The sequence below is a fragment of the Salmo salar genome, chromosome 09 (genome assembly GCF_965601325.2).
Source record: "Salmo salar chromosome 09, fSalSal1, whole genome shotgun sequence".
NCBI classification, from domain to species: domain Eukaryota; kingdom Metazoa; phylum Chordata; class Actinopteri; order Salmoniformes; family Salmonidae; genus Salmo; species Salmo salar.
In genome coordinates, this window is record NC_138299.1 from 74,626,539 (window position 1) to 74,639,759 (window position 13,221).

A 13,221-nucleotide genomic window follows, 5' to 3' on the forward strand; every position below is an offset into this window, starting at 1 on the left:
ACATTTAACCTATTATGCTGTTGTGCAATAAGGAACAACCACGCAGTTGTGCTCATGCTGCATATTGCTAACAGTTGATATGTCTGTCACTAACATCGGCAAAGTCAGTATGACATCTGCACATTGATCTGATACTAGTACTCCCTGTATATAGCTTAATTCTTGTTACCATTTGTATTTTTTAGCGGCTTCGTTGATTTGATTGCTTTTGAGGGACTAACTGATGCCGGTTATGATAAGTGACAGGATGAGAGATGAATGAACTTGGTTCAGCTCTTTTCTTATTCCATTCTCCATTCCATTCACACCAGTGTCCTCACATGCTCCTATTTTCTGATTCTCGGACACAAAGGCCAACAGATTGCCACAGAGGCCAAAATTAATTCATATGGTAATTTCCTACATATATTTGAAAGGCCTCCATACCTTGTGACAACATGATTAAACCATGGCAGTTTATTGTATAATGTCAGAACATGTTAATGCGTTAGTAGTTCCTCAGAAATGTGGGGATGGAGGTAAACCTTTTCTATACACTTAGACCCTCTAGTGGCAGATATTAAGCATTGTGCATTAATGTTAAAGGCCCAGTGCAGTCAAAAACGTGATTTCCTTTGTTTTATAAATCAAATCAAAGTTTATTGGTTGCGTACCCAGTTTAGCAGATGTTATAGCGGGTGCAGTGAAATGCTTGCGTTACTAGTGCCTAACAGTGCAGTAAAATGCCAATCTGGGAGTAGACCAATAAGAGCGTTCCAAACATCTCTGCCAATAAACAGCTAGTTTTCAGTTTTCCCTTCCCCACTCAAACTACTCCGACAGTCCAAGCAACATTCTTTCTTGAGAAATTGCTCTTTGCTAAGAAGCTATTTTTGTTTCTTTGTAACCATTTTCAAACAGTCACAGTAACCTTGTTACCCAGAAAATATTTGATATTGAGATAAAAATGGCTGTATAGGACCTTTAAAACGTGAAAAACATCCCACTGTTATATTCGTTGATACCATGAAGTTCATGAACAATATAAATGTGAATACTGGTGAACCAATAAAATATGACAGATTACAGATTAATATGGTTAAACAGGTTACGTTTATTTCCACTTTCCAGAACTGTTTCCAACGCCGTCTGTGGCTGACTTTACAATATGTAAAGTAAGATTGAGAGAGAAATAAGACAAAAACTATCCAAATAAAGTAGTTAACACATATTGGCTAGGCACAACTCATCAACCCCTCTGATAACACCCCCCCCCCCCCCCCCCCCCCTTCTAAAAAACAAACAAAAAATGTACTGTCCACATACTAAAACACTGTGTTATCAAAGTGGGGCCATTTTTTTTTCTTTTAATTTAAAAGGACATTACTAATAGCTACTTTCATCATGAGAAAATTAGTATTAAAGAAATTGAAGAAAAATATAAAGAAAGGAAATATTACTGGGACTAGGGGATAAAAAGTCAAAAGACCATAATTGTAGTTGACAGTGGGGGAAACTCCAGCAGATTATTCAAGGTATGACCTAGCAAATACAGCCTATGGGAAGGATGTCCCCTATACACTGTGCTTTTAAACACGGCCACCCCACTTTCAGTCAACACTTAAAACAGTTACACCACTGTCCAACAATGACACATTCCCTTTCATTCAGTCACTCCTATTAAACATTCACACCCACCCTAAAATGCATAAGGAGAGGACATCTCTCTAAGACCCGGCCAATAATGTTAACAATAGTATGACCATAGAAATAGAATGGGCTTGGAACCTCTAACCCAGGCAATTTGACATTGGTACACTCGCAACGGCTGCCTGGTATTGTGATGCAATATTTTCCATGGTAATGTAGAATGTTCATTCAAATGATTTTCACTGATGTGGCTCATGCAATGGAATGTATTTTTTCTAATGTCAGTTAAGTTAAATCAACAAATCACAGAACATATTGATTTACTTCCTGCATGGCTCCTATGGGTACACTCACAATGGCTGCCAGTCCACCCATTATGCCATCATTGACTTGAGTACCACTGCGGAATCCATCACAGCAACCAAAATGATTTGCTGTTTATCAATGGGACTTTCATACATGCTTATTAAAAAACCTCAAACTTCATGTATTCACTTTTATTTCAAATCTATTTAAGTGACAAAGTTTGGGGATCACTATATATATACACTGCTCAAAAAATTAAAGGGAACACTTAAACAACACAATGTAACTCCAAGTCAATCACACTTCTGTGAAATCAAACTGTCCACTTAGGAAGCAACACTGATTGACAATAAATTTCACATGCTGTTGTGCAAATGGAATAGACAACAGGTGGAAATTATAGGCAATTAGCAAGACACCCCCAATAAAGGAGTGGTTCTGCAGGTGGTGACCACAGACCACTTCTCAGTTCCTATGCTTCCTGGCTGACATTTTGGTCATTTTTGAATGCTGGCGGTGCTTTCACTCTAGTGGTAGCATGAGACGGAGTCTACAACCCACACAAGTGACTCAGGTAGTACAGCTCATCCAGAATGGCACATCAATGCGAGCTGTGGCAAGAAGGTTTGCTGTGTCTGTCAGCGTAGTGTCCAGAGCATGGAGGCGCAACCAGGAGACAGGCCAGTACATCAGGAGACGTGCAGGAGGCCGTAGGAGGGCAACAACCCAGCAGCAGGACTCCTACCTCCGCCTTTGTGCAAGGAGGAGCAGGAGGAGCACTGCCAGAGCCCTGCAAAATGACCTCCAGCAGGCCACAAATGTGCATGTGTCTGCTCAAACGGTCAGAAACAGACTCCGTGAGGGTGGTATGAGGGCCCGACGTCCACAGGTGGGGGTTGTGCTGACAGCCCAACACCATGCAGGACGTTTGGCATTTGCCAGAGAACACTAAGATTGGCAAATTCGCCACTGGCGCCCTGTGCTCTTCACAGATGAAAGCAGGTTCACACTGAGCACATGTGACAGACGTGACAGTGTCTGGAGACGCCGTGGAGAACGTTCTGCTGCCTGCAACATCCTCCAGCATGACCGGTTTGGCGGTGGGTCAGTCATGGTGTGGGGTGGCATTTCTTTGGGGGGCCTCCATGTGCTCGCCAGAGGTAGCCTGACTGCCATTAGGTACCGAGATTAGATCCTCAGACCCCTTGTGAGACCATATGCTGGTGCGGTTGGCCCTGGGTTCCTCCTAATGCAAGACAATGCTAGACCTCATGTGGCTGGAGTGTGTCAGCAGTTCCTGCAAGAGGAAGGCATTGATGCTATGGACTGGCCCGCCCGTTCCCCAGACCTGAATCCAATTGAGCACATCTGGGACATCATGTCTCGCTCCATCCACCAACGCCACGTTGCACCACAGACTGTCCAGGAGTTGGCGGATGCTTTAGTCCAGGTCTGGGAGGAGATCCCTCAGGAGACCATCCGCCACCTCATCAGGAGCATGCCCAGACGTTGTAGGGAGGTCATACAGGCACGTGGAGGCCACACACACTACTGAGCCTCATTTTGACTTGTTTTAAGGACAGTTGGATCAGCCTGTAGTGTGGTTTTCCACTTTAATTTTGAGTGTGACTCCAAATCCAGACCTCCATGGGTTGATAAATTGGATTTCCATTGATTATTTTTGTGTGATTTTGTTGTCAGCACATTCAACTATGTAAAGAAAAAAGTATTTAATAAGTAGTAGTATTCCATTCATTCAGATTTAGGATGTGTTATTTTAGTGTTCCCTTTATTTTTTGGAGCAGTGTATATAACAAAAATACTAATAAAGGTTTGTTTCTTTAAAGGCCCAGTGCAGTAAATAACTTGATTTCCTGTGTTTTACAAATATTTTCACACTATGAGGTTGTGATATACCCTTTCAGTGTAAAAGCTGTTTGAAAAGATTTGAATGACTGCCTCTTGGTGGGATGGGGTTTTGACCTGCCTGGTGACATTAGTATACACCAATAAGAAAGAGAGTTCCAAACTCAAACTCTGCCAATAACAGCTAGTTTTCACTTTTATCCTCCCCACCACTCACAGGCGGTCCAAGCAAAATTCTTGCTTGAGAAATTAAGAAGCAATTTTTTATTTTATTTATTTTTTTACTGTTTTAATTGAGAGAAAAAAACAATCACAGTAAGGTACTTAATTGTAAATGGCTGCATTGGACCTTTAACTAATCAATACCTTTATACTCACTCAAGATATCCATTTGTGTGATGCATACAAATGATTCAAGGCCCTAAAGTGATGTAAATATGCACCATTTACATTACGGCCATCTTAATGTATGTCATAAATGACAACTAGCACCGATCAATAGGAAAATCTTTGTGAGAAAACGGGTGCTTTATACAAATTAAAAGCTAATGTATTCACATGGTTACAGTGACATTATTAACAATCATGTAAAACTCCATCTAGGATGCATTTCAGATGAAAAACTGGTCAACACAAAAAAAACTTTACAATAAACGATAACCTTTTTTCTGACATGAACAAATACTTAAATACAAACTTCCGCCTAACACAAAACACATCTTCAAAAGGAAAGAAATTTTTTTTGTAAAATGACATGGTGCATCTTGCTATTGAGTAACATGTTCTAGTGTTCAATATTGGCAGTTTAACAACCTCGAACGAGACTATTATTATGATATATGACTAAAGATATCTTGTATACTTCCGTCTTACAGTAAAATTAGAATTTGTATTTTAAAGTGTTAAATTGAAAGTGGCTTGAATCCAAGACACTTGTGTCAAGGATGCCATATCAAGAAAACGGCAGAACACGAGGGGCTGTTGGTTTACAATCTTGTATTTTAACAAAGAAATTCACCTTAAATAAATGTTGTTATTCTGATGATTATCTGATTACCCCCTTAAGGAAGATGTTTCCATTGTTATTATTTTTGAATGACCCTGAGAGATCACTGCTGAAAGCAAAATGTCCTCCATTGTGTACATTTCATGTGAGGTTTTTATTTGTATTTAAATTTCACAATAGTCAAGTCAAATGAACTAAATAAGTGGCAAGTCAATTTGGAAAATAAAGTTATACTGGTCCACGCATCCACTTTGCCTCACCTCACCTGCCTTGTCATTTGTTAAAATGGCAGGTCTTTGAACAGGCTCCACTTGCAAAGCTTATCTGCACTGAAATACATTGTCCCAAGCACCCCCTTATCTGCCATGCAATTCTTAGTGTTCCTTTGGTTATGTATAAAATCTACATGCATCTCATCTTTTACAAAAATAAAAGAATATATAGAAAATGACTGTTAAAAATGATCTTTGAAATAGTTTCTCCAATTTAAAAAAAAAACTACTTTTTTTCCTGATTAGTAATATATTAATATTTCACTTATAACCTCCATCTAAATTGTATATTAAACTATAGTCAAATATATGTATTTTTTTACTTCACACATTGTATTAATTTCATAAAAAAGACGGTTAGTAATGTATAACAAAGTGTAATTAGTGAGAAATGATTCCCACATGAAGCCCCGGTTTCCCTTACTTAAAGCGATATAACATTTAAGGAAAACATTAAATAACAAAACCTTCAAAAGGAGATCTTAATTTCCTTCAAGACTTATTTTTAGTTCTCCTGATTGATCTGCATAGCATGTCATGTCTATGTGCATAGCACGTATACAACCTTCCTCCTCTGATGAAATGATTCAACCTAACTTGGATTTCGGCTCTTCTTTTGCCATTTCAGTGTGCTTGCCACCTGACAGGAATACTCCCAAGTGCCTTGAAACACAACACGGTTCTGCAAAACCTTCAAGTGGCCCATACAGCAGTGGAGGAATACTGTTTTCAATGATATAACACTTGGCCAACCAAATCAATTGTTGGCAAATAAAATGACCTTTGAATGCCCCCTGTAAAAAGTTCACAATTCACATTTCTTCATATTGTTGGTGAAATTGCACATCAGGAGAGAAAAAAAATACTCCCCCAAAGATATTTCCACCCTGAGCTTTAGCACACACTGAGCAGAGTCACGAATGCCAAACTGTGAATGCATATCACATATGTGGCCGGGACGATAGCAGTGTCGCAATATTGTTTCTATGGCAAAAATGAAAACACGAAGCAGACCAACTCTTTGGTCCTTTAAAAACCTGCTGTATATAAAATATTGTGTGCTTTAGCTTGGAAAATAAATACATGTGACTCTGGATGATAACATAATGATAGTTTTGATAAAGAAGTTCAACCTGCTTTGTGTTTTATTTCCTTGCCACGATACTAAGGAGTATTGCGATACTGGTGTCGTCCCGGCCCTAATCACATACCCCGTACTGTTCAATTACTGAATTACCACTAAAATAACTCCTAGTTACCTTGTAGCTCCAGTCTCTTCAATGAAAAAGAAACAAAAAGCACATGTTTCGTACCATCAAGCGACCAAACGCTAAACTAAGTTTGGTCAACCTGCAGAGTCCAATGTCAAATCGTGCATCCTTAACTCAGTCTCATCCAATGATCTTTAACATCTTCACACTTTGCCTACGTCATACAAGTTGGCTGGCGTCACGAAAATGACACACAATGGGGCCGGAAGCTGAGCTTTGTTATGATTCTGAACGGTCAGATGGCTAGTAACAATGACAAGAAGTTGCCATGTGGGGAATCGTAGGTGGCTCATTTCAGCTAGTTTTATCTTGTTCTTGATACCATGTCTTGTTTTGATGTGTTTTGACTGATTTCATGTCAATGCTAATATGGCTAAAATGAGCTAGCTAATCAACAACTTTAACGATCTATGAGACAAGTGCTCATTGTGCAAATGTATTTATGTTTTCAATAAACATTTGGAAATTAAATATAGTTTACATGTTGTCATCAATCTAAGCCAACCCCTGCAGTAGTGTAGCCAGAAATGAATTGGTCCCCCCCTAATTTACAGCACTTCTATTCATTTTGTCATGAGGCAGAGAAAAAAAATAGCATTTTTAAAGCTCAAATATGTGTATTGACTGTGATAAAGGCACTGGATTATGAGCGGTCTTGTTTGCTAAATGAACAAAGCAGGCAGTGGTATGGTGCATTTATATAGTGCATATAGCCATAGAAGCACAGTGACATATGCCTCAATGCGGTCATATTCATGGCTTATTGGGAGTGTGGCTTTCAGTTAGTTATTTTTGGCCACCCATCCCATGAGAGTGAATGTCATTCCAGTGCACTTCTTGTAGGGATGTTAACGGTTAACGGTTAATAGGTTAGCCGCCGAAAATACATTTGACCAGTCATGCTTATCGGTCTATAGGTTCATTTGCATAATTTTGTGAAATTAAATTGGTGTGTGTATTTTTGTTAGTCGTCATGCTTCTTAGTTATCACAAGCACAGCATACAGAGTCTAGTTTGAGGAGCAGAATAGCCTACCACCTGTCAGACAGCGCGAGAGTAGCTCCTCAAAAAGCTGGTACTGGAGTGAAATATGCTTTTATAAGCCCAGTCATTGCGTGTTAACTGTTTTGATGGCCACGGTTAAAAATATCAATTTTTATTTCTCAAATTCAACTCATAATTCAAGTGCACCTCCCATTCGCCATTTGAGTGCATATGCTATAGTCAACGGTAGGCAGGCTATAGTCAACGGTAGGCAGGCTATCAGCGCGTCACCCACCACTTTACAATGTGAGCTTGAGGCAGCATAATCGTTTGAAACCTGATCGTTTTACTTTACTTTAAATAATGAGGCATGTCTTACCTTGCTTCAAAGTAGCCTAGCCAAAATCCAACCATAGAAACATGGAGGAAGATATTATTTTATAAAGACTTCCTCATGCCATTAACCATCATTTTCTACTGCTCTATTGGTTTTCATATCTTTCTTTCGTTGTCCAGAACCTAAAGACACAATCCTAGTCATATTAGCAAACCATCTTAGTTGTTGCTATTAGATTCCCCATCTTTCTAAGTTTCATATCTGTCACATATGGAACCGTTTGCATTAGGTGTGCTGTTTAGAACGGTGTTTTCCTGCGAATTGCATTTTGGCAAATGTTTGAAATGGAGGTTTAATTAGCTGCTTCATTACAGGAGTTGAACGTTCAATAATAGACATTATAGCCTTTTGACTGTAAGACGATAGGCTTGCTGTTGTTGCATGTTTCCATTAAGTTCACAATGAAACATGTCCGTTCCTTGTATGCATGCATATGAGGATATTTTCTGTTGGTCATGTCATTTTACTGTTTGGGAAAAATGTAACCATTTGTTGACCGGTTAATGAGGGTTGGTTAGTCGGCAACAACACTGACCGAAAATTGCTTGCTATGAATTCTATCTAATGGTGTTTGCATGTTTAGGTAAAAAGACGATTACTATCATTTATTTTTTCTCTCAATCTGATTGGATGGGCCTGGGCCCATGCAGCTGCAACCCTTTCTGTTTTGCCCCATAGTGGCTCACACGTTGGTTTTGTTGCCACACAACCAACCCGTCCATATTCCAGCTGCAACTTCTCAATATTTTCATTGGGGAAGTTACTGACGAGTGTTTTTGTGTTTGAACCCCATTCCCTCCATATATACAGATGCAGCAGCTTCATTTTATGTCTAAATTGGTGGTGGTCGGTAATCGTTCACCACCTACAATTTATACGAAAACTGGCCATGTTTCCTGTGTGCCCCGTCCATTTTACCTTCAATATCAAAGACATCAATGAGGTGTACCATATCAATCCTAAAACTACTTTGGTATAGTAATAATATTCATTGTTATATTTACTCCAAGTAGTTTAGAGTTGTTTGTTGTGTTTAGTCTTTTTACTCCAAATAAATTCTGTCATACTTCTCTCAAAAACACTCCAAGAAAATACATACGGCAAACTCCCCAAAAGTTGCAAGTGTTACTAGGGGGTCTTGGGGGGGGGGGGGGGGGTCTCATGTATGGTGGATCTCCTGACCACCCACTTGTATTGGCACGTGACATGGATGTCTGAGGTCTGGTTTCGTCCTTAAATCCAAAGAAAACTCAAAAGTACAAACGCAAAAGTTTAAAAAAATTGCTTCGGATCTTCAGCCAATAGGGAGACGAGGAATGGGAATGCACCAGGTGTGATCTTTGTTGTGAGTGTCGTTGAGGTTTTGTGTGATTGGGGATCCTTACCCGCAACAAAGAGTCAAAGACAAATGTTGACTTCATGATGTTCTTGATTAATCTCCTGCACAAAGCAAAAGATACAGGGAGTGAGTGAAGGTGAGAGTGAAACAAGGGTATAGTTAGAACCTGAAAGTATAATTTCAGTGTACCTGGCTAACACTGCAAGGTTTGCTGGGAAGTTAGCTGGGTACCCAGTTGTGGGCGGAGCTCTGCGTGGTCGCAGGGCCGGAGTAGCTTTGCCCTCCCTGGATTATGGGGTCAAAGTTGAAATCGATGCCCTCTCCATCCATGAGGTCGCTGTTGATGATGTAGTCAACGTCACAGTCCAAGTTCTCTGTGAACATCTCGATATCCAAGTCGGTGGGCAAGCGGTCTTGATTGGGCAGGAAGCAGCTCGGCGTTCCGAACTGGCCCATCCCTGGCAGACCTCCTCCTGCATTGGCGGAGAGGCCCCCTCCATGGTGAAGCCCCATACCTGGCAGCTGTGCATGCTGGGCTTTGAGGCCGGAGAACTGTGGAGAGTCCTGGGCCATGCCTGACAGGCTCATGCCCGACAGGCTCATGCCCAGGCCCAGCTGAGAGTGCTGCTGCTGGAGCTGGGACTGGAGTTGAGATTGCATCCCCATGGGTCCCACAGTGTTGGGCTCAAGCCCCTTTCCCAGCAACAGCTGGTTGGGCTTGACCCGCCCTCCCACCATGCCCATCATCCCCACTCCACCCGGACTGGGCATAAGCGGATCCACCTGGGTCATCATGACATCACTGGGAGGCGGGGAGTCCGAAGTGAGCAACGCCTCCAAGCTGGAGGCTACATGGGTGCCATAGTGACCAGTCCCATGGGAGCCGGGGCTAGGCATAGGGTTGAAGAGGGAGTTGCCATAGTTTGAGGGTTTGGAGTTGTTACTGTTGCCAGATTGTGTGCCTGAGGACTGTCCCCCGATCTGATTGGCAGCCTGGGAGAGGTTGGGTGGCTGCAGCTGACGGAATGTGGGGAACCCGGACCCCCGGGGAAGCAAGGTGGAAGCGGAGGGCAGAGGGGTGGGAGGCACCATGGGGGCCGTGCTGGGACTAGCCCTTCCTTGCTGCTCTGTCATCAGCGTCAGGCCATCGATCAGGTCCAGCTCCTCCATGAGTGTCTCGGTGAGGGTGGGGGGCAGGTTGCCCGTGGAGTAGCCCAGTAGACCTTCCTCAGGCAGGTCATCCTCATCCTCCTGGCCGGGACCAATGGGGGACAGCCGGCCACTCAGGGTGCTGGCGTTGGAGCTGGTGCGTGGACGGAAGCTGGTCCACATGTCAGGGTCGTCTAGGCTACCGCGGGATGAGGGGCTGCCGCTGTTGACCCCCCATTTGGGGAACTGCTGGGAGGAGTTGGGACTGTCCGCGACGCCATCGCCGTCTCCCCCGGTGGTCCCGCCCAAGCCTGATGCTGCCTTCTTGGTCTGCTTGGCACGCATCCGGCTCTTCAGCAGTTTGCTGCTGTTGTCCATGGAGGCAGCACGGCGCCGGGGGGCTTTCCCAGTCTTGCCCCCCTCTGGGTTGAGCATCCACCAGGAACTTTTGCCTGTGGACTCATTGTGAACTCTCAGGAACTTGTTGTGAAGTGATAAATTATGGCGAATTGAATTCTGAGGTATCGGGAAGGGAAAAGAAAAAGGGTTTTGTTTAACATTGGCGCCTTGTAACTTAGGAAATTATTCAACTTAATTTGATGACCATAGATTTCAAGTAATTACTTCTATTATTCACAAATTAATGCAGTGTAATAATGTATCATGTGATCACATCAAATGGGTCTAAATAACATAGTTATAACAATATGTATAACAATAATGAAGCGCATTAAGGTAAACATCGTTTTCTTTTTACCTTCCACCCTGCTGAGCTGTTGCTATCTCCTTTATCTTTGAAGTAAGGCACGGTTTTCACCATCCAGTCATATATCTGTGCCAAGGTTAAGCGCTTCTCTGGAGAGTTCTCAATTGCCTGACTAATCAGGTCCGCGTAGGAATGGTTCCCCCATGCATTGCGCCGGGATGATCCCTTTCGGGGCGTGGCTCCACCCACTCCGGCTACAACTCCTCCCTCTGAGACCACAACTTTCTCAGGCTCACATATGATTTGCTGTTGCTCTTGCTTATCCTCGTCGGCGGGCGGAGTTCCCGCAGCGGATTCAGGTCCGTCTGCCCCATCCGGTTTAACAGCTGAGATGTCGGGTCTGGGGAGCGGCCATGTGCACGACCTAGGTCTGCTTTGCGGCTCAAAATCTGGGTCAATCTTGGGTACCTTTGAATCCTCCATTGTAAGAGATTTTCCACAAAAGGTTTGCTTCACTTCTGAACTATTCTAAATGTTGACTACTAAGAAATAATACTTAAAATATAAAACGTCAAAATAAATAATAGTCAGAATGAAAAATCTCTACTAAATAAAAATAAAACAAATATATAATCTGGGGAGGTTTGTCAACACGTGTTTGTAACAGGCACACCAAAATGTAGGCCTCTTAAATCAAATCAAATGTTATTGGTCACATACACATATTTAGCAGATGTTATTGCCGGTGTAGCGAAATGCTTGTTATTATTATCTGATGAGTCTATGTTCAAACTAGATTGTCTAACCAAAAGTTCAATAAAAACTTAAACTATCGTACAAAAAATTCTATTTTCCATCCTCTATTAAGGGGACTAGTAGAAGAAACACACAATCTGGATACACCAATATAGCGTCCGTTAATCCTGAGATTGGAGATTAGGGGACCCAAATAATCTCCTTAATAGTAACTATTATAAACCTTCCGATTTACATAGAGCAAAGAAAGGCTGTGATGAGGGTTCCTTTGTTTGTATAAAAGAACAAAGGGAACACAGGGAGGAATGCACACCAAAACATCTGGATTGCAATCAGAATACAATGCAATTGATGGCCAACATAACGTGTTATGGTAAAACGTTGCTGTGGGCTATATATATATTAAAAAAAACTCTCAGTTTAGTTTTGGTAGTTTGTGGGAGACAATGTAAATCTATGCGAAGTTTGTGAAAATGTGAGCTAATTAAAGGGAATGTAGCTATAAAATTATAACTATCACAACACTATAAATTGAAATTATTTATTTATTGTGTCTTCCTTTAAAAATAATATTGCCATTTGAGTTTAAAAAAAATTCAAATAGAGTCGCCCTCAAGAAGATATACTTGAAAAGAACCCACAAATTAGGATTACACAGTGGGTCAGTCACAAAAGAGCGTTCGTTACAAATGATCAACTAGCTAAATTTAACGATGCCTCGGTCTGCCCTTGTAAACAACGTGCCGTCTCGCTCCTTCGCACGTAGAAATAACCTCGTGCTTCAATAGAATACTGGAGCCGATATATATTTACAACATTTATATCACAATTCTAATGGTGATATATATATATGTAAACAACTAATTGATAACAAAATACACAATACATCTAGCCGTCACTAATACCTGTGAAACAATGTCACTTTGTGGATTAATGGAGCTATAGCAATAAGATGATCAATATTTCAAGTAAAAAGTATGCTATATTTGATTATCTAACCAATGCCACGTTTACTGCTGAAAATAAGTCAAAACAGTAATGTTATGCTGGATGTCGTTTCCTTCCGCTACAGCATTATTACTTGGCTAGTTTAGTAATTTAAGTCGACTGACAAAAATAAATGTTGAGAGCAAAACCTTACTGAACAGTTTGATCATGATGGTCTGTAACCAAAATTTGAGGAAAACAATCGATCATAAAGTCCGTGGTTTTCTGATTCAGGTTTGCACTCTCCTCCACATTGTGGGCAAGCGCGTGTCGCCATCTGCCATGTTTCTCTACACCGGGGAGCGGCAGCACACGATGCTCACGCGGGCACAAACCTTCAGAATGTGCCTAACTTGAGTCAGTCCTCGTCCCCTGGACACTTTAAAGCACGGTTCGGAATCCACGGTTTCTTGAAGTTTACTCTCTTACACATCCGCTGCACTCTCAACACACCAAACGTAGTTGTGGAAATAGCGTAATAGCCACCTAGCTAGCTAACTCCAGTTACTTCGGAGTTTAAAATCCTTTCAAAAGTCGGAAAAATGCCTTCAGT

The 13,221-nt window shown here is 41.6% G+C and overlaps 1 protein-coding gene across 1 annotated transcript; it reads right to left on the minus strand.

Moving 5' to 3' along the window:
* Window positions 1-1,073: 1,073 nt before the first annotated feature.
* Window positions 1,074-12,216, minus strand: LOC106611765 (forkhead box protein O4). The gene is made up of 3 exons (XM_014212316.3): window positions 10,977-12,216; window positions 9,260-10,735; window positions 1,074-9,171 (listed from the first exon to the last, which is right to left on the minus strand). The coding sequence occupies exons 1-2, from the start codon at window positions 11,406-11,408 to the stop codon at window positions 9,290-9,292; spliced, it is 1,878 nt and encodes a 625-aa protein (XP_014067791.1). The 5' UTR covers window positions 11,409-12,216; the 3' UTR covers window positions 1,074-9,171; window positions 9,260-9,289.
* Window positions 12,217-13,221: the final 1,005 nt, after the last annotated feature.

What these genes read in the sequence shown, in the direction of transcription:
- LOC106611765 (XM_014212316.3), bottom strand. Translation starts at nt 11,408, where the DNA reads ATGGAGGATTCAAAGGTACCCAAGATTGACCCAGATTTTGAGCCGCAA. An exon ending in ACAGCTCAGCAGGGTGGAAG is followed by an intron (nt 10,736 to 10,976) that starts GTAAAAAGAAAA and finishes CCGATACCTCAG; the next exon opens with AATTCAATTCGCCATAATTT.